Here is a 21619-nt window from a genome sequence, read left to right on the forward strand (position 1 = left end):
GTTGATTCAGCGGTGGTAACGGGGGAAGTGGACACAAACAGCCAGGTAGGTTTAAATAGACGTTTTCCCGATGGAGTGTTGAATGGAGTAGGTAAAAACAAATCAACAGGTTCTTAATTTGAGAGTTTCTCAATGGAGCTTAAGGTGAACCGGTTCAGACCCAATTGGTTTTTAATTAGACGTTGGAATGGACCAGAGCCAACTGGTCTATCAGAGTGTTTTTTCCTCCCCAATACAGTTTGGTATCGACCGGTAATTAAAAACCTGTTTTTAATTTGGAGGGTTTCTCAGAGGACTTTGTAGAGGACTGGTTAGAACACAGTTTGTGTGTATTTTAATCAGAGGTTTTTCCAATAGAGTTTGGAATGAGCCAACTACAATGAACATGACAGGTTTTCAATTAGAGGGTTTCCTAATGGAGTTTGGAATTGTTAGTTAACAACCAATAGCTTAGTTCAAGTTCTTCAGACGGACGTTTTAAATACAACTGTAGAGTTTTTATCAATGGAGTTTTGAATGGAGCATCTGTAGACTCAGAGGTTTTAGATCAGGGACTTCTTAATGGAGTTTGATAGAAACTGGTTAGGACTCAGTTTGTCATCACAGGTTTATCAATCAAGTTTGGAATAGAACAGTTCACCGAAATAATTACAGCTTTTAAATCAGAGAATGTTTCTATGGAGTTTGGAGTGAACCAGTTAAGAGCTAATTGATGAATAGTTTTTCTAGTCGAGTTTGGAATTCAACCGTTTCAAACCATTCATAACTTGTTTATTGTGGACTAGTTCAAATAGTGTTTGTTTGTTTTACGTAGAGGATTTGTCTGTTGAAGTTTTGAATGTAATAGTTATGAACAGTTTTAGAAAACTGTTTTTTATAATCAAAGGTTTTCTCAATATATGTGAACAGTGAAAATCCAATTGGTTTTAATCAGAAGTTTTTGCAATTTAGCATGACCAGTTAAGATTAATCCGATGTTTTTGGTTATCAGGTTTCTCAAGGAAAGCTTGGAATGGACTAGTTTAATCAAGTTACTTAGGGTTTGGTAATACTAGTTAAGCTCTAGTTTCAGTTCAGTTGAGGTAATGTCGTCGTGGTTTCAGACTGAACTGGAGGGCGGGGCTGATACCCGCTGCAGGTGTTGTGACCTCTGACAAGTCTCCGGTGACTCACCAGGTTCTTCATGGGCGAGAGGAGCTCTTTGGAGAAGTCGGCCAGTCGGCAGAAGGCAGAGCCGACCTCCGTCTCCCCGTTTGAGTGACAGTTGACCGACAGCTTCTCCATCGAATTAATGTACTGCTCCAGGTGAGACACGTGGTCTGAGAGAGAGAGAGAGAGCGACATGGTGTTAGTGCAGGGAGTAATGTGTGTGTGTGTGTGTGTGTGTGTGTGTGTGTGTGTGTGTGTGTGTGTGCGCGCGCGTGTGTGTGTGTGTGTGAGAGAGTGTACCTTGTCCTGATGTGTATTTGGCTTTAGCAGCTTTCTTCATCTTCTGCAACACCAACCGGTCGCTGTCCAAAACCTGAACACACACACACACACACACACACACACACACACACACACACACACACACACACACACACACACAAGCATATTTAATAGTTTGTACATTCAAGTGATGTTTTAAACATCAGTGTGTAAATCTGCTGAATGTGTGTGAACTAATTCACCTGCTGACTCAACACACACACACACACACACACACACACACACACACACACAGGCACACACACACACACACACACACACACACACAGAGGACGAGCTTTGTTCTCTGACAACAGGCCGCTACATTCCTGTGTGTGTCAGTTCACAACCGAAATCTCTGTCTTTATTGTTTCTGGGTGAATCAGACCACAGAGGCCTTTTTTTTTTTTTTCACAGCAGACATTTTCACTCTTAGTCATTGTGGGGAAAAAGCACAGCGGGTTATTAATAACTGCTAATTAAGTTCTATCAGGACAGTGTGACAGTGAGGCAGCAAGCACAATACCGGGACACCGAAAGTGAAGCAGCTAAATGCAATTCAGACATCATTCATTTTTATTATATACACCTGTGATTCACCTGCTGTGACGTGTCAAAAACACTTCTGTTGTCTGTAATGTTACAAATAATTTAGCTGGTTTGATTCAATCAAAATGAAAGGATTTTGCGCATCATTGTGATGTTTAATTCACTGGATTAACTCCCAAACTAAGAAAACACACATTTCTCTCGAGGTGTTTTATCCATAAACTGCTTCTTAATAAATATACAGAAATTCAAATGCCTCCTGATTTGATTGAAGCGCACTAAAAAGGAGCCAGTTGAGGTGGTTCAGACATCTGAGCAGGATGCTGTCTGGTAGCAGATCCTCGGGGTCGAGGCGGAACACACCGGAGAGATTATACACCTCCTCTGGCCTGGTGGCGCCTCGGGAGCTGGAAAAGGTTGCTAGGGAGCGGGACGTCTGTGCTACTTTGTTTATAGCCTGTTTCCACCGCGACAAAGCCCCCAAATAAAGCAGCAGGACACGTATGATATGACCGAGCATTTTATCTGTATCGCCCACTCTCACTTTCAAACACCAGGGGTTCAATTTAATATCAGTGATGCGTTCAAACCACGTGAATTTTGATTTATGTGATTTCTTGACGACCCCACAGGTACATAAGTGGAATAGCAGATTAACTAAATCCTAAATTAGATTAGAATTAAAAATAGATTACGTATTTTCCTATTTTACAGATAATATATATTTAAGTCAATTGATATTAAATGGTACGAAATAACGGTTTAATGTCACGATCCGAACTTAGAGACTAAAGCAACAAAACGCAGTGTGAGACTGTTTATTCGTGTTATTCACCTAATTTATGTGCACTCTTTTCGTGAATGTGTCCCTATCTAGAGGTAGTGTTTGGTTTGTCCTTTCTGGGCTACTGTAGAAACATGGCGGCCGTCTCTGTGACGACCCGCTCCGCATGTAGATATAAACGGCTCATTCTAAGAATAAGAAAACACAACAATTCTTATTTTCAGGTGAATTAAAAAACGTATTTTTACAACAATATATTCTATTTCTGCCAATAAATTACAATAAATGTTTAATGGACTGCACAGCTATTCAACTGTCAAGCATTGGACTGATTTGAATAATGATCTAATTAATAATTTAGGTTTTTTTTTATATAGAGTCTATGGTATTATCTAGGGAAATAGAAGTACCGGATCGGGACTCGGTATCAGCAGATACTCAAAGTGAAATGACTCAGATTGGTCATGTCTGTGTATGCGTCCAATCTGTTCTGTTCAATGTAACTCTATATTAGCTACAGCTAAATGACATCTTTGTTACCTCTCCCCATGCTGTATCTTTATCTATTCATCTTGTGGACGCACCAATGAAACCCTTCGATTTAGCTGAGTTTCATATAGTTCTCAGCTTGGAAACGTCTAAAGAGAAAAATCTTTACAAGAGTTTGAAGAGAAGTACGACAACATTTGAGCTGGTAACAAACCTGCACACCGTATCTCTCAGTCTAACCACATGTCCTCATGACAGCTAACCGTACATCAACAAATAAAGTCTGGCATAAAACGGGACTTGTGTCCATAAATCCTTTGTCCCGGTGCATGCTGGGAAGCTTTCCTGCACACCTGCTCCTGCACTGTAACGCTATCTTTACCTCATTCTGGAGGCGTTTAGAGCCTTCAGAAGCACAAGCAGCTGGATGAAGAACAGGAGAGATTTATTACTGTTCTCTATGTAAAGGACTTTGTAGAACTTGTGATGAATGAGGACTTTGGGATCAGAACAAATGCTCATCAGGGAGCTGGAACCACAGGTCCACTCAGTCCAGGTCACTGTATCATCATCATGTAACGCAATCAGGGTAACGCAGAAAAAGTTTTGTCATTAAAAAAAAGTTCTAATGTCCAATTTTTCTAGCTTCCCATGAATGCAGCATCTGTGTGCAGGTTGCAGATTAACTCACAAGCCTCATTAATATTCATCTCTCTGGCTCCTCCTCATTACCATTACATAACAATAGCAATGAATACTAACGTGGTTTAATCTGTTGCCGTGGTAACATATGCCGTCGCTGTTGGGGGTAATGGGGGGGGGGGGGCAGAGGGGGGAGAGGAATTAGAGTCTCTGTTTTTCAGGACAGTAGAGGATCTGAAGTCTTCAGGTCAATGACTCTACTGACCAACAATGTGTGTGTGTGTGTGTGTGTGTGTGTGTGTGTGTGTGTGTGTGTGTGTGTGTGTGTGTGTTGGGGGGGATTGCTGGCCGCTGGTCTTAAGCGCCCCCCCCCCCCCACACACACACACACACACACACACACACACACACACACACACACTCCAACACAGAGAAACAGACATCTCACAGCAGCAGATTGTTCTAAGCTATTAGTCGATTAATTGGTTTGCAGATGGACTGAAAATAATTCAACTATTTTGATAATTGATTGTTTCTTGGACTTCAACGTCAACGTGGACTCTGGTGAGGCCGGATTAACACGAGAGGAGACCCCCTGAGGCCAAAATGAGCCATGAAGCGTGTCAAGAAATCTCAAGAAAATTCTCAGTGACTCTAACTTGGTGCGACAGTAAGGCCTCTGACGAAAAGCCTTTTACTAACCTTCTTAATGTAGGAAATAACTTCTATCTCTGCTGATATTTAAGAGAGCTCCAGAGTTCATTGATGACTATGAGGTTATTGAAAGATTTTTTTTTTTACTATTTGCAAGATGCAAAAGGAAGATCTTGCTCTTGGCAAACAAAGAAAATCCTGAAAAACAGAGACAATTCAACTTAACCAACAATTCAAGCAACTTTTATAGTTTTACAGTTTGGTTTGTACCAAACACATACAGTTTTCAGACAATGCTTCCTCAAGCATTCATCAAAATGATGATTTATTATTTATTGGTTTTATTGGGAATCAAATTGGGCCAGGGTTGAATCCTGCATGTTAAGTTTAGATTTAACGCTTTGAGTCGTCTAAAGAGAAGCGTAAAAACCTTCATCATGCTTTTTGTTGTTTATTTCAAGTACAAGTAACAGAAATACTGCCCATCTACGACTGTAACACTTTCAAATATGAAATGATTGCTGTCTCTCGGGCGAATGACAGCCATTTTGGATTTCCATGATTTCAGTTTTTTTCCCTTAAATATAATCATTTCAAAGAGGACACCTTTAGCGGCACGATACAAGTAAAATAGTTCTAGTTGCATTTTGTGTGAGGTCAAGTTACATTATTACTGACTATACAGAAAAACAGCCGCAGTTAAGAGTTTATGCCTCCTTATACTTTGTATTTGTGCAACTGTTCTTTATCTGTGACGGATTAAATGTACTTCTTTGTTACGTTTATCATTTTTTGGTTGTTTCTTTATTGAGGAATGTCGGATTTACTATATTTCCAGAAGATGCAAAAGATATTTGTTAAAGAAAGAATATTTTCGTGAATAATAAACTGTGATTTCCAATCATTGTTACAGGAGAATAAAACACTCGCAGATATGTCCCTCACAAGTGGGAGTAAACTTTTGACGGCAACTTTAAGTTGTCGGATATTTTCAGTTTCAACTTGTTGCATCTTTTGCACATATGTTCATAACAAAAAAAACACATTTTTAAAAATAATAATGCAGATTTGTAGAATATAAACTAAATTTCAGGAAGACAGGCTTGATAATCAACCGGATTGTAATCAATCACAAACTGTAGCCTACATAGAGCACAGAGGGGAAGTTAATGGGGACCCAGCATCGTTTTTGTTCTCCTGGGCCCCGAGCAGTTCAGACCCGCCCTGAATAACAAACACAGCTGGTCTCATTCATCAGACAGAACATCTGTCAGTACCTCCACTACTACTAACTACTAACTAGTACTAACTACCTTAACCTCTGTCAGTACTGACCTCCTCCAGCAGGTAGACGGTGTTCCTGCAGCTGATCATCTTGGAGGTGAAGGAGGAGGTGGTGGGGGAGCTCCAGTCCTCCTGAACCTCCTGCAAGAAGTCGGACACCGACACGCACTCCGGCATGGTGCTCCTCAACCCGGGACAGGACCGGGACAGGACCGGGACAGTCTAACAGAGGTCCTGAAAGATCAATTTCACACAAAAGACCAAGGAAGCCAGGCGAGGATCTACAATGATGAATAATACAATAATGTTAATTCAATAATCCACTATTCAAAGGTGAAATAATCCCATCAGCGCTGTATTCACAGTCCCGTGAAGAGAGACGATCATTAACAGGCTGATCAAAAAAAAAAAAAAACGGTAATTAAAGACCTGATCCGGTGATTCCTCCGTCAGTGTGACTTCACCGTGAACCGCAGCATCAGCCGAACAAAAGGTGGTCAAAAAAATCCAGCAGGAAATAAACCCGAACCGCGCCGGTTCTGCAGAAACCCAGAAATATGAAGACGGTCCCAGGTCATTAGCGTGTTAAAAAACCACCGAGTCTCTCCCCGGTAGAGCCGCTTCATTCAGAGAGACACCCACAAACCCGCCCGGGCTCTCCGTGCGTGAACCGGCTGACAAAGAACGGAGCAGCTGAGCGGAGAACCGGAACCCCCGGACACCGGGACCGGGTTCAGATGAGGGAATCAAACCGGTCTCTGCTCTCCGCTCCAGAAACAGCTTCAAGCCTTTTCATCATCAGCTGATTTTTTTTTTCCTGCTTTTTCCTTCTTTATTCAAGCCGCATGGAGAGGCGCGTTCACAGTGCGCGGCGGCGGCGGCGGCGACGGTGCTCTCCTCCGCGGGAGCGCGCCCTGCTGACCGTAATCCCCATTACACCGGTGTCTGTTTAGTTCATGTCATGCCTGCTGACAGAGAGTTTAAACAGGGTTCTACTGTAAATGTTCTAAACCACCTTCAAATTTGACTTCTTTTATAAAAAGAAAGAGCGAAAAGATAAACACAAAAATAGGAAAGAAATCTATATTCATGGTTTTACTGAGAGACTCTTTGAAGAATAAAGCCTCTGAATAAAGCCTCTTTTATATATATATATATATATATATATATATATATATATATATATATATATATATATATATATATATATATATATATATATATATATATAGTATATACATAAATACAGCGGAAAGTTTCGGGACAAACTTCCCTGTAACCAATCTACGGCTGCAGCCACAGCATCGCTATGAGCTGAATGCTAAAGTTAGCATGCTCACAATGACAACGCTAACATGCTGAAGGTAAAGCAGGTATACTGTTCGCCTTCTTAGCATGTAAACGTTTGCTAATGAGCATTAAACAATGCAGAGCTGGGGATTCTGGGAATGTTGTTAGTGTTGCAGGTTTTTGGACATAAATCAATGTGTCGTACAAATAAGAATGAAGTTTAATTACTTTAGTTACTTGATGAAAAGCTCACTTAACTAATTAGAATTCATCTCGTGGGAAAAAGAATGTCTGGAACAAATTTCACAGCAACTCATCCAACAGTTTCACAAAAACCCACAAATGTGAACCTCATGTTGGCGCTCGAGGTAAAAGGTTCGGAGGATCGCCGCAGGTCCGTGTGGTTCATCCTCTGGGGACCAGGCATGTCAGTACAAATTGTCTCGGCAGTCAATCCAGTAGTTGTTGAGATATTTTAGATGTGAGTTTAGACTGGTGTGGCGTAAAATAACCACCAGTGAGAAACAAACTGAACCTCGTTCTGGTCGTCTGAAATCACTTCCCTTCTGGTCTCCGAGGCGACAAGCGTCAAGTCTCAACATGATCTGACATCATCAGAGTCTCACAGGAAACAATCAGAGCGAGCCTCTGTAAACACATCGTTTCCTGCTGAGCAGTCTGAAGACGAGGATGAAGTCCGACTGTTATTTCACTCCCCACATCAAACTGCGTTGACTCATTATTTTTATTTAATTATCTCAACAGGAGAAAACAGTTTTCTGAAGAAAGAGTCATTTATATATTTCCTGGCTCAGGATGCTGATTGGTGACCTGGAGTCCACGGACTCGTATCTCATTATCTTCTTCGTCATGAGATTTCCTGATCGCATTCCTGCTCTCCAGAGGATGATCCCTCTAGATTTTAATGACCACATGACTTTTCATCTAGCGCCACCCTCAGGACAAACATTACATTTTTAGAACAGCTAAATCATCAGTTTGTTCATTGTCTGTAATGAGTACTATATATATATATATATATATATATATATATATATATATATATATATATATATAACAAAGTGGTACAAATTAGTAATATCAGCTTCAATTCTGAGTCAGTGCAAAATAAATTAAAAAAATATGAATCTACTTATTTATTTTATTTACCTTCAAAAAATAAAATTTGCAACCACAACTATATTTAATCAACAAAATTGTATACAACTTTTATGTTTCGGAAATGTGCTGATTTATCCACTCAGATATATAATTTACATAATAATAAATATGTGATTTAAATCTGTAAAACAAAAAAATCCCAGATTTTTGCTCCCATGACCCAGGATGTGTTTATATAAACGGGGATGCTGGGTAACGTAGTGCAGAGAATCATTCATTTAAACAACTAACCTGATTCTCATGTGTTACTGCTTGACAGATCATGTATGCTACTGCCCACTGACATGGTTTCTCTACCCAATTTGCTCTCCAAATGTCTTAAAATACACATATTTAGATCAATTAAAGGCAATTAAAAACACTTTTTTGTAAACTCAGTATTTCTAAAACCCTGCATACGACCACTGTCAAAATATAAAATCAAGAGTTGTACTGATCAGGCTTCGTAGTAAATATGACTTCAGTCAGCCGTTAAGTGGATCAGTTCAGGATCAGAAACCTGAGACAGTCTGTGACATCCAGGAGGAGGTGATGAAGAGTTCTTCACCCTTTGATGATGAGGGAGGTGATCTGCTGTGGCAGCGTGTAGACGATGAGGCCGAGGAAGAGCGTGAGGAAGGCGAGGATGACCAGCGCGATGATGAACTTCTTGAACTTCTTCCAGATGAGGAAGATGAAGGTCTTCATCGGGTTGACGAACCAGGTGAAGCTGGTGGAGGGACGACTGGAGGGAGGACAGGAGACGGTTTACAGCTGTTAGCACCTGGACTGAGTCGACCGTCGGCTAAAGGTCGGATCACACCGGCATTTTTTTTAAAAAAGCTGACATTTCGATGCTAAATCAGTTCATTTCAATGGAATCACTGTCAATCAGTGGATTCACTCTCGCAGCTGAAGTACATCTGTGAAAATCTTTCACATTGATTTTTTAACTACGGTGAACTTCGACACGTGATTTTGCTCAGTTGACCAACAGCAAGCGGTCTTGGCACCGCTGACCTTTGAGGGAAAAGAGAGTCGGAGAATCCAAAATGGAGGAAGCAGAAGCTTCAAAGACGTGTGTCACCAAACTGAGACAGTTCAGAAAGGAGACGGCCCGCTGAGAGTCAGTTTCCTGTTTCTGTGTCACATGGGTTTAACCACGGCAGAGCCTATCAACTCCAATGGGAGACTCGACAGTCACCAAAGAAAATATTTGACCCACTTTGACACTAAAATGGCATTTTTTCAGACAAACAAATCCTGAGACCTTTCTCTGTCTCAGCAACACACTCTCTTGAGATCTTAAAACAAACAACTGACTGTTAGCTGTGTTAATATCTAATCTTAGCAAAAGAAAATACAGAATGCAAATAGAATCTGCTTTCATCCACCCGACGTTCGCCACATTTCCAAACGAGGCGGAGGGAGAGGCGAAAACGTCATGACCCTTAGGAGACACTCAGGAGATAGGAAGTGTTTACCGTTCCAGACCATTGGCAGAGCTTGTAATGCATCTGTGTTATAGAGCATCTTTGCCTTTACTTAAGTAAAAAATCGGAGCACTTCTTCCTCCACTGCAAACACGTCTTTTGTGTCTGCTCGCTAGCTCAGAGAGCTTTTCTTCCCCCTCTTCGGGAATCTCTTTGTTGACTGAAAAGATATAAAATCCTGAGAATAAAACACCAGAAGGGAGTAAACAGCAGAGAAAGAAGCTTGGCGAGCTTGCATGTTCCCAGCTCGTTAGCGCGATGGCCGTTAGCTGACCAGCTACAGTAGTTTATCAACCAGTGCAGCAGTCACTACGTCACCAAGAACCACAGATTTCACAAAGACACTTTCCTTCTTTCTGGTGTGACTGAGCATCAAAGGCTCGTCAAGTCCCAAAAAAAAATGCAAGATCCCATCCTTTAACAGTGTGTGTGTGTGTGTGTGTGTGTGTGTGTGTGTGTGTGTGTGTGTGTGTGTGTGTGTGTGTGTGTGTGTCGTACTTTGGTTTGTCCAGAGGCTCTGGCTCCTTGCGTGCCCGACCCACAGGGTTGCCCTCCGCCTGCTCTAATGTCACCAGCTGCAGCTCCGCCTCCACCTTCCCCTTCACACACACACACACACAAACAGGGGCTTAAATTACAATGAATATCCAACGTTAGTGCTGTAATAGAAGCCTTTCCACAAAAGGCCAGCGCGAACAAATTGAACAACCCTCACCTGAACTCTAATGTCTCACATGTTGAGTTCAGTAAAATGTACATTTCCAAAGCATTAAGTAAGTCAAGAGTCACTTCATAATCATTTCGCTGGGACTTTAAAAGCAAATTTATAGTGTCTTGGCTTTGTCGTGCAGCATTAGCGTTATTAGCATATTGTATATTTTTTGTACCATCAGCAGGAAAGTGTTGCCGCTGCTGTCGGTGTACTCGATGTCCTCCTTTTTCATGTTACTCCTCTTGTCCTTTGTCTTCTTCTTCTTTCCCTTCTTCTTGGCCTCCTCCTTCTCCTTCTCCTCCCTCTCGAAGTCCTCCGCCGTCTTCAGGCGGGTCAGCGGCAACCAGCCCTTCATCTTCTTGGCGCGAAAGATGGATAATCGGGGGCTGGCCCGCTCCTTCGCCATCTGAATCGTGCAGCTACTGGGTGACTTTGCCGCTCGCACCATATCGTTGAGACGTAGCTCTATGGAGCCTGAGGAGGAAGAGGACGTTAGTATCATCGACATTTGCTCTGTAATGTAGAGGAAGCTGTTGTGTCCCATAATGCACCCTGAATAAAAATGCAACATTACATTACATTACAGTCATTTAGCAGACGCTTTTATCCAAAGCGACTTACAATTCAGTATCTATCTACACACCGTAGACGCAGCTACGGGAGACATTTGGGGTTAAGCGTCTTGCTCAAGGACACATTGACATGAGACTAGCAGAGCAGGAGCCGGGGATCGAACCGCCGACACTCTGATTGAAAGACGGCCCTGCTCTCCACTTAGGTCCTAACTCAGGTCCATATTAAGGCCACTCTGAAATGTTCTGTTTAAAGAGTCAGTTTTGATTTCATTTGTCCAGGTTTAGAGATATGCAGATTTAAGATTTCTGGAGTGAAGTGGTCTTAGAGTTGCTTTTAACGGTGAACCTGAGAGCTCAACGCACTACAAATTAAAGGAGCAATGTGTTGGATTAGTAGCATTTAGCACACAGGGGCAGATAAGAAAATGTTTATAGACCTCATTATAAGTCTGTCTCAGTAAAGGTAAATATGTGAAATATTTGAGAATTTATAGTCTCACCCAGGAAGTCGTTGGCAGCGATGCGGTCGTAGTCCCAGACCTGCAGCGTCAGAACAGCCGGCTGTCGAAACTCTGACTCCTCCAGAGAGAAAAAGGACTCCTTCTTCTTAAACACCACCTCTTTCTACGGGACGAGAGGAGAGCAGATTTACTCTCACTAACAACCAGACTGACTGTTAGCGTCCGCCTAGTGTTCATTACAGCCAAATTATGAACACTTATCTATTCTAAAAGTGTAACGTTTTGTCCTGAGGAAAGATCCTGCGCTCATTAAAATCTAAAAGGTTCATCCTCTGGAGAGCAAGGGTGTGATCAGGAAAGGCGACTCTTGCGGTTGCAAAAAGAAGTCTGGTTGTATAGAAGTCTAGTCTAAAATGATTCTACTTCTCTCTTGATTTATTCCCTCAGTAAACATTGTAAACATGAGTTTATGGTCTCAATCTCTAGTTTAAGTCTTCTTCTATACAGCATGATGTTCATTTAGTAAATTATGGTCCAATTATTGTAAAATAGATCATAAAGCGGAGTATACTTTAGGGCGGGGCTACTGTGATTGACAGGTCACTATCACAGCGTTGTCCACCTTTAACTCTTTCACAGTGTGTTTTCAGTTCATGAAAGTAATTGTATCATTTTGGTCACCTGAGAATGTTTTGATTTAGCATTTGGCTGTAATTAGCTCCACCCTCTCGTTTCACTTTCTGGTTGCAAAATTCCAAGATGGCGGCTTCAAAACGGCAGTCCACAAACCAACGGGTTAAGTCGCGGTGACTACAGCCACTTCTTATATACAAATTTTGTGGAAAATGTTCCTGCTGTGGGACTAATAAAGGTAAATCTTATCTTATCTTATACAGTCTTTGGGTGTCACCAGGTGTGTATGTGTGTGTACCTCAGTGGGAAGGTAGTCGAAGCGGAACACAAATCTCCAGTTGAAGTTTCCTTCTCCGGTCAGAGAGTTGAAGTGGACGTCAGTCTCCTGTTTATCTCCTTCCAGTCCTTTTATCCATCTGCAGAGTGGATCAGAACAGAATAAAACACACAGAATGGAGCTGCTAACACTGATAGCACCATGAATCAGCTGCTAACGTTAGCCTGAAGTTATATCATCCATTATCTTCTGAGATTTGTTTATTTTTAGAGTCTTGAAGAGATAAAACTACCCAGTATTTCAAGAGTAAAAAAAAATCAAAGATTTGAGAGAAGTCACAAATAAATAAACATAATTTGGTGTAAAAAATTTAGTTTCTTCTTCTTTTCCGTTTTGTTCCCCGCTAATAACTTTACAACCCTTCACATTAATCTTGTGTGTGTTTGCGTGCTCGTTAATCGAACCCTTTCATGTAGATGTCAGAGCTCGGGTCTCCGGTGAACGGGTTGACATCGTCCAGAAACACGTCGTCGGTGTTCCAGATGATCACGCGCAGCTCGTATCTGTCATCATGGAAACAACAACAACAACGTTTACATCTGTTTTATGTATTGTAACTCTTTCTCTACTCTATTCTAGTGTACACAAACAATTCTTGTCCACTCTATTCTATTGGACTCTACTGAACTCCAAAGATTCTATTCCACTCTACTGAGCTCAATAGATTACATTTTCTTCTACTGTACTTGATTGATTCTATTTCACTCTACTGTACTATATATAGATTTTATTGGACTACTGTTGGCGTGTGACCTACTGTTCAGGTAGGCGGGGCTTGATGTCAACAGGGGGCGGAGCCGGGGTATCAGTCGGAAACATGTCAACCCACATATGAAGGTAACCCTGGAACACACACACATTGCTGATGACGTGTAGTAATACCAGTAGAAGTATGTTACTGTACAACAACAGCAACATAACAATTTATTTTTCTTGCAGATTACCATCTATTTGACATTTCTTTATCTATTACATGAACATAAAGTAATGCAAAGGACAGTTTCATTATTAACTGAATTTGTATTGACTGTTCAAAACAGTGCAGCTGATTCAAACGCTTTTTATGTAACAGTAACCTACTGTATAACCCTGTGTCAAATACACTATAATACAGTCCAGTACTGTATATAAAACCCAGCTTACTGTACTTAGTTCAAAGTATAATCAGTCTATAGACTAAAACAGTGTTGAGCTGTTTACAGATACAGTAACGTCAGTAGTGCAAATAAGATACAAAACCTAAGCTTGGAGGTGGATTCAATGCATTTCAAAGATTTTTTAGCAGGCCTGAAAATAAACGGGGGGCTATAAATGCCGAACTGGTAGAAAAGTTTGAAAACAAAAGTATCCATAAAGTACAGTATCATGGGAGTAAAGCAAAAAAATAAAACTACAAAGGAGCACTCAGGAGAGTGCAGATCTCAGTGTGTCTGCAACGTTTCAACGATGATGTAATGCATCGTAAAACACAAACAACAAGCAGCGACGTATGCAGGCAATCGGCTCAAAGTTGTGGTATTAGACATGTCATACAATCTTGCGAAAAACTAACTTAAACTCACTAAGCTGTCTGTCCGCATAGTGGTACTGCAGTGTTTGCACTAGTTGCATATGCAGTTAGACACCACAAAAATAAAAGAGAGCAAACTAACAACCGTCAATGTACGCAACCAACGGTCCGTATAGCGTCGTAAAACACACTTATTCAAACTCAAAAGCAAGCGGCGATGTATGCAAACAACCAACTCGAAGTTGTCGTAGAATACACTTAATCAATTTTGCAAAACCAAAATTAAACTCCAAGTTTAAATTGCCAACTTAGCAGTGGCTGAGTTGCGGCGAGGTGCAGCAGTATGTGCTTTGGTAGTTCAGTTAGACAATTACTGTAGTTTACATTTTTGTTTGTCCCCATGTGTTATGAAAAGACCCAGAATTAACACTTTTATGCGGAGTACTTGATTACTAAAAGCAAATTACTTAAAAGGCATTCGCATAGGAATGATTCTGTCCCAAGCTGTTCGATTCATATAAGCGGTTGATCACTGTAACCGTGATCACTAAAAGCGGATTTCCACCGTACCTGTGGCAGTCCAGGTTTGTCCTGGTTCCACAGGGACCGGATCTCCACGTGCTCTGGGACCAGAGGCAGGGCTCCAATGATGAACTCGTTCATCTCCCCCCAGCGCCGCAGCACGCTCAGGGCTGAGTGCTCCTCCATCTCTGCCTCCTCCTCGGGAGACCGCTGGTTCTTCTTTAACAGACCTGACCACAACAACAACAACAAGAATACAATACTGTTACTGCTGCAACTGGAGGTTGCTGAGTATGAGGGAAGCACTAGTAGTACTACTGTGTCAGTAGTAGAAGTAGCTGCAACAGAGCCTAAGTAGTGGTAACAATACTAGTAGTGGTTCATGATCCACAGACTTTTCACTTCCACATTATTTTCATATATAAGGACACCTCATAATACACGTATAATCTCCTACCTATGACTGGTCTAGTTCTACCTGTGTTAGCTACCTTCAGGTACTGCGTCTGGTGGGATCTTGAAGATTTTGTTGAGTACTTTGACCTCAGACGGTCTGTACTCTGGAGGCAGGATGCCGTTAGTCTTGCAGAGCTCAGCCAAAATGGTCGACGGATTCTTCACATCGCGCCATATATTGTAACCCTCACTGTAGAGAGACAGTCAAGTAGAGGGACACACAAATAGACAATTTAAAGAAACAGGTACTCTAACTCTACTGACAAAGCACATAACACATACAGTAGTTCCTGTATTCACATTTCATAATTATACTATCGATGTGTCATAGTGGTACTAATCTTCTGGTCATAAAGCTTTGAGTTCTGGTTCTCACATGTTTTAAATCTGGTTCTAACGTGCCACATTGTATTTTTGAAACAATTGTGTTGTAGGACTAGTACTATTTTTTTCTTCTAGTTTTGGTACTAATATGTCCTCTTACTGGTACCCTCATGGTGTCGCAGTCCCAGTTCTAACATGTCACATTTTTTATACTAATGTCTCATAATTCCAGTACCAATAATCATAGTTCTTAATATGTCATAGTTCTTAATATGTCATAGTTCAGGTACTTTCATGTCATAGTATTAGTGCTAACAATTCTTCATTTTGGTCGTCAAGTGTCACAATCCTGCTTCAGGACGTTGAGACGCTGTTTGTATTGTGTCCAAGTTCTGGTTCTCACATGTTTCAGTTCTGTTACGAATGGGCCACAGTTTTGGCATTAAAATTGTAGTTTTGATACTATTGTGTTGTAGCACTAGTACTATTTTGTTAAGTTGTTTTTTTGGATCTAAAATGTCCTCGTATTGGTTTTATGGTTTCATAGTTCTTGTTCTCATGTCATACTGTTTCTAACGTGTCCGAGCTCTAATTCTCACATGTTTTAGTTCTGGTACTAGAGTCACAGTTTTGGTAGTATCATATGTTATGTTATGTGGCAGAGGTAGTACTAATGTGTTGTAGTTTTAGTACCAATATGTCCTACTATTTGTACTGTGTTGGTCCTATTTTCACATCTAGTAAAACACACACTGTGTCTCATTTTTTATACCAACATGTCATCGTTCTGGTTCCATCATGTCATCGTTCTGGTTCCATCATGTCATGGTTCTGGTGCTAATGTGTGACACTGTTGGTAGTAACGTGTTCTAACATGTTGTAGTTCTGAGACTTTCGTTCAGTTGTGATACTAACGTGTCGTAGTAGAGAGCCAGACCGCAGCTGGCTCTGTGGCGGCTGTAGAATCGGTTCTCCAGGTCGACCCGCGTCTCGCCGATGACGTCATTCGTCCCAATAATATCGTGGTCCATCACCGTGACAACCAACTCTGTCTCCAGCGGGAAAGACACCGTGAATTCAAACACCCTGAAAGACAATGTGAGACACGCAGACAGTTGGACAGACAGACAGACAGACAGAGAATGTTGAACAGGTACAGGTAGACAGACGGGTACTGACTCTCCGAACGTGGGGTTGAGCTGTTTGGGGATGTATCGATCGACGGTGTCCAGACTCTGCTGTCCAGCTCGGACTAACAGATACGGGTCGGATTTACCGTTCGGGTCTGTGGGAGCCAGAGTGGTGGCCTGCAGGACACAGACAGAGACAGTAGAAGACACAGTAGAACTCACAGTAGAATACAAACACTGTAAGAACTTTGTTTAAACCAAGTTAACCCATATCGCAGCTGTCGGCAGAGACATTGTGAAAGGCAGAATTTTAATTTTTGTTTCTGTCATGAAAAGGGTTGATTTTTTTGCAACCAAGTCTCACATCTCAGATGTCTGATCAAATGTGAAGGCCTTGAATGTAACAACAGTTTAAATGTAATCAGTGTAAAGGAGATTTTATACAATGTTTGGACCGGGTTCAAGTGAGTGAGACAAAGACTGTGGATGGAAACAGAGAGACAAGTACCTTGATGACGTAAACTCTGATCAAGACTTTGAACGGTGAGTTTTTGGGGATTCCCTTGGTGATCTGACACGTGGTGTCTTCTTCATCTTCTGGTTCAATCGGATAAACCAGGAAGGAGCCCTAGAGATGGAGGGTATGGAGTAATGAACACTTCACATCAGAGTAACGGACAGATAGGTTCCCATCCACAGTACCTTGTATTTTCCCATCAGCCTCTCCTCCTCATCTTCGTCGTCATCCTCAACATTTGCTTTGCCTTTATGCAGCGTGAAGGTCTGCAGCCTGTCCTGAAACTGACTGAACTCGGACTCCAGGTTGCCTCCATACAGCTGAACATACGAACAGACACAGACACAGAGGCAGAAACTTAAAAAAATTTAACGTTAGTTCAAATCTGTTCTTTCAAGAAACCTTGAAGCACTCTTTCTTCCAAAAAAGGGTTCTTTGGATAAAAAGGGTTCTTATTGGAACCCATAGTCTTACAAAGATAATTTCTTCCAAAAAAAAAGGGTTCTTCAGAAGCAAACGGTTCTGGGTAGAACCGCAGCCCTTCAGGAAGAACCTCTTTGGAAACCCTTATTTCTAAGGCCCCGATCACACCGAGACACGTCGCAACAGACACTTCAAGAACACCTCTATGGAAAAGCGAGTCGGGCAAAACAGCTGACCAGCCTGTGGAGCAGGGGTGCGTTTAAAATTGTTTAAAAATCGTTTAAAATCGTTAAAAATCGTTTAAAAAGTGCGTTTCAACCAGGTTGATCAAATGCAAATAAAGTGGGAAAAATGGATTCAATACAGACATCGAGCTCTTGCTGCTGCTCTGCTGTTGGAGGAGTGAGAAAATTATAGTTAATCGAACTTAAAGATCGTTAATAATGTCCATTCTTTCCACATCTACCGGCATCAAAACAGCAAGTCAGTCGTAAAGCTGACAGACTGTAAGCTGTCAATCACAGTGACCGCTCACCTTTAGCGTGGCAATTTTCTTGCGTTTGGGAGGCTTAACCTCCACCACCACGATTTCCTCCTCCTCCTCATCGTCAATATTCGCCATGGTCAGATTAGCCCCATCTGAACAAATAAATAAAACACAACTGCTAACATTGTTTTTCATATATTTTTATGTTTTGTAGTAAGTCTGTTTATGGTTCATGTTTATATTTGTTTTGGTTCTCTCCTCATGTTTTACCATCTAAAATCTGGTGGAGAGCATTCCCAGAAAAGTGAAGGCTCTTAAGGCAGCAGAAGATGCTTTTGGTTTTGGAGTTCAACTATCACATACCCGGGTCCACATGCTTGGACACACTACATACATGGCGACACAGTGTACCTATTCACTTCAATACAGCCATAGTTTTATGATTTATCACAGTAGCATCTAGTGGACATTAGAGGAACTGCAGCTGAACACACTTCAACTCTGAGACTTATATCAGCCATGTGTGTTGTTGCTCGAAAATAATTAAAATAATAAATAATTTAACATTTCTACTAAATAGAGAAATATGGTAAAATGGGACTGAAATGTTTAAGTAGGAGTTATAACTGTACCGGACTCAGCTTGTTGCTCCTTCTCCTCGTCCTCAGCAGCCTGCTGAGCACCAACACATCAGACACGGTGATTAAAGAACTGATTAATAAATTACTATTAGTCTCTTTTTTGAACATTTTTAAAATGCAAAGAAATTCAGTTTTAACATTTAGCTTGTTCTTCAACTTCTCATTATTCTGTTTTGTTTCACATACTAATTGTTGGAAAACTCCTGAAAAAAGTAATATGCAATTTTCTTGTAATTATGTAGCAATGAGATAAAGATCTCATAACTACTCTTTTTCGTCTTTGTTCTTTTGTGAATGCAGATACTGACCTGAGTTAAAATTATTTTATCTCAGCATATTTGCTGATTTCTTCAATCTAATTTCAGTAAAATTAAGTTTTGACCTCTTCAGACTTTTTGCACATTGGAAGTTGGTAGTTATTTATGCTACAAGCATTTGACCTCCTTAATGAAGTTACTTCCCTAATTTATCCTCTGTATGTATTCCTGCATTCAAGTTTATAACACATTTATTCAGACAGACAGGTAAATACATGTCTCACCTGTTTCTCCATTTCCTCCAGTGAAGCGTAATATTTGGACCACCAATCCAACTCCTCCTTCTCTGGCGTCTCCTCCTCTAGCTCCCCAGGCTTCCCAACCTTCTCCATCAGCTTCTTCAGAGGAGCCTGGAGGGGTTTAAGTGAAAACATCAACTCATTCTTTAATCCTTTATGGTTGAATCAGGGGTTTTTTCTGAACAGTTTTGTGTATTGAAACACACAGAGGAGATTAATATACGTACATTAACCAGCTTGATGGGGTTGATGGGAATCTTTGACTGTTTAATTGACAGGCCGCTGAGTCCGATATTCTTCACTGACATCAGAGTGGTGAGCTTCTTCGTATTCTGCTTCACTGGAGAGACAGAGAGACATCTGTCCATCAAAACTTTAGGAGAGAAGTCAACTACGAATCCCAGAGAGCATAGCTGTGAGAAACATCACAGAGCTTCTCAGTTGTTATGTGACTGATGGCGTCATGAAGTGAGAGATTGATCTTTGTAGAACACATTGGATGAATTCAAAACAATCACTTCTTTCATAGTTCTTACCTTTTGCTTTTGGTTCATCATCTTCTTCTTCTTGCTCCTCCCCGAGCATGCGCGGTGCGTAGTCTATGAGGCTCTGGACCACGTGGGTCCCGACCAGAGCGATTCGACCGAACGCCCGATGCTCCACCACAAACAGCGTCAGAGGAGGGTGGAGGTAGGCCTGCTCCGGCAGCTCCTGATTGGACCAAACACAGGACGATGAAAGAGGAAAGTGAAGGTTAACCATGTCTCTACTCAATATGCATGCAAAGGTATTTTTTTTTAAGCCAGATCTGTGGACTTTAGCAGCGCTAACTAGAAACTGACCACGTTGATATAGCGGACCAGCTCTTTGAAGTTGGGGTGAGTCTTGTAGCTCTCGATCTCTTCAGACTCCAGCTGTTGTCCTGCACACTCCACCCTCACCATGGGGCGCTCCACCTCAAACAACTGCACCCGCTTCAGCTCCCGCAGACCCCAGAACAGCACCTGAACAAACACACAGGTAGGACCCAGTCACTTCACACACCCAACAGCCTGATGTCCCGAAAAACACTTGTGTGTGTGGGTGTGTATTACCCGTGTTGTGTGTTTACAAAGTCGCATTGTGGGGACTCGCCTGCCTTTTGGGGACAAAATGCACGTCCCCATAACGTAACTCAGGACAGTTTAGGGTGTGTGTGTGTGTGTGTGTGTGTGTGTGTGTGTGTGTGTGTGTGTGTGTGTGTGTGTGTGTGTGTGTGTGTGTGTGTTTGTGACCTCGATCCTGAAGGTCCTCAGAACAGGTCGGACTCCTTCTGGGATGATGTAATATTTGTGCTCCTCCAGGTAGGTCAGCTCCTTAGGTTCCACACTGCTGGGGAGGCAGGGCTGCAAGGAAGGGAAAGGATTTTCCAGTTCACTATCTGGAATGAACACTGTTTTCTTTGTGTGTTATTCAAAGGATCAGTCTGGTTTTATTACAACTCTTTTTGGATTGTCCATCATTTCTATCAGTAAACGTAACATCTTACTCACCAAGTTAATAGCAGCCATTTGAGAAAACGGCGACATCACTAAAAAGAAATCTGACAAGTCAAGAAATACGACCAGTGAAGCGATCAGTGTGTTGGAAACAAACCAACAGTTTATTCAGATTATTTAAACCAGCGGTGCTGGAATGAGTTTTCAAGTCGGGTGACATCCTGTTTTGGATGACGTAATGCAGTGTTTCCCATGAGAATTTCGAAAGACTGTGTTGGGTGAACCTCGGATCCTCTAAATTTTGTACGTATTAGAGTGGAAGATATTGGGAGCATTTCAATTGCCTCTCCATGGCTCTCAACATGGCTAAGGCAAGCCGGCAGCTCACAGCTAACGATGCTAACAGCGCTGACAGTACAAACTACGGAGCAAGGAGAAACTCCATAATAACAACGTTATTATCACTGATAGTAATGATGGACAATAAACAGGTACAAACAGAGAGACATTGATTGATCGACAGGTGTCACCTCTCCAAACCCAGAGTAGTCCAGCTCGATGAGCTCGAAGGTGGCCAAGAGCTCACCAGCCGGGGCCTTGCCCATGCTGATGTCATAGTAACGGAGGTGGGGCTTCTGGTAGTGCTGCTCCACAAACTTGAACTCAGGCTCGGCAAACGCCCGACCCAGAGGCTTCGGACTGCCCTGCACACACACACACACACACACACACACACACACATACACACACACAAGCTGTTATGACTTCACTGAATGTGCAGAGACAGCAGCAGAATGTGTGAGGGAGAAGAAGCAGCTCAGCGTCACCATGGCGTCGTGGTCGTAGATGTTGATGATGATGAGAGGCGGGTCTCGTTGGAGCTCCTCCTTCGTCCCCTCCAGCAGAACTCTGTCAAACAACAAACACTCACACCAGGCTGGAGAGAGAGTCTCATTCAGCACCTGAACAGAAACACACACACACACACACACACACACACATACACAGAATATGTATGAAAACAGTTGTTTAATATTTCTG

The 21619-nt window shown here is 41.8% G+C and overlaps 2 protein-coding genes across 3 annotated transcripts in view; both read right to left on the reverse strand.

Moving 5' to 3' along the window:
- Positions 1–6657, reverse strand: part of unm_sa1614 (un-named sa1614) — a 20932-nt gene extending 14275 nt beyond the window's left edge. Inside the window, 3 exon segments of the mRNA XM_068722310.1 lie at positions 1174–1319; positions 1450–1522; positions 5924–6657. Of these exon segments, the coding sequence (XP_068578411.1) occupies positions 1174–1319; positions 1450–1522; positions 5924–6049 (345 nt within the window). The 5' untranslated portion in view covers positions 6050–6657.
- Positions 6658–8306: 1649 nt separating this feature from the next.
- Positions 8307–21619, reverse strand: part of fer1l4 (fer-1 like family member 4) — a 29150-nt gene continuing 15837 nt past the window's right edge. Inside the window, exons 28-49 of one of the 2 annotated variants that reach the window (XM_068722260.1) lie at positions 21406–21540; positions 21109–21282; positions 20375–20485; positions 19943–20104; positions 19637–19811; positions 19328–19440; positions 19086–19211; positions 18536–18575; positions 17952–18055; positions 17179–17313; positions 16985–17104; positions 16526–16653; positions 16262–16432; positions 15058–15212; positions 14615–14796; positions 13292–13377; positions 12939–13037; positions 12496–12613; positions 11604–11727; positions 10704–11002; positions 10315–10415; positions 8307–9068 (exon numbers count right to left, since the gene is read on the reverse strand). In XM_068722260.1, the coding sequence (XP_068578361.1) occupies positions 8888–9068; positions 10315–10415; positions 10704–11002; positions 11604–11727; positions 12496–12613; positions 12939–13037; positions 13292–13377; positions 14615–14796; positions 15058–15212; positions 16262–16432; positions 16526–16653; positions 16985–17104; positions 17179–17313; positions 17952–18055; positions 18536–18575; positions 19086–19211; positions 19328–19440; positions 19637–19811; positions 19943–20104; positions 20375–20485; positions 21109–21282; positions 21406–21540 (3039 nt within the window). In that variant the 3' untranslated portion in view covers positions 8307–8887. Of the gene's footprint in view, positions 9069–10314; positions 10416–10703; positions 11003–11603; positions 11728–12495; positions 12614–12938; positions 13038–13291; positions 13378–14614; positions 14797–15057; positions 15213–16261; positions 16433–16525; positions 16654–16984; positions 17105–17178; positions 17314–17951; positions 18056–18535; positions 18579–19085; positions 19212–19327; positions 19441–19636; positions 19812–19942; positions 20105–20374; positions 20486–21108; positions 21283–21405; positions 21541–21619 lie in introns of both variants that reach the window. The other variant, XM_068722259.1, reaches the window with a different exon arrangement.

Source organism: Cebidichthys violaceus, unplaced genomic scaffold (assembly GCF_023349555.1).
Source record: "Cebidichthys violaceus isolate CVI_PGR_0920_01 unplaced genomic scaffold, fCebVio1.0.p SCAF_29, whole genome shotgun sequence".
Taxonomy (NCBI): domain Eukaryota; kingdom Metazoa; phylum Chordata; class Actinopteri; order Perciformes; family Stichaeidae; genus Cebidichthys; species Cebidichthys violaceus.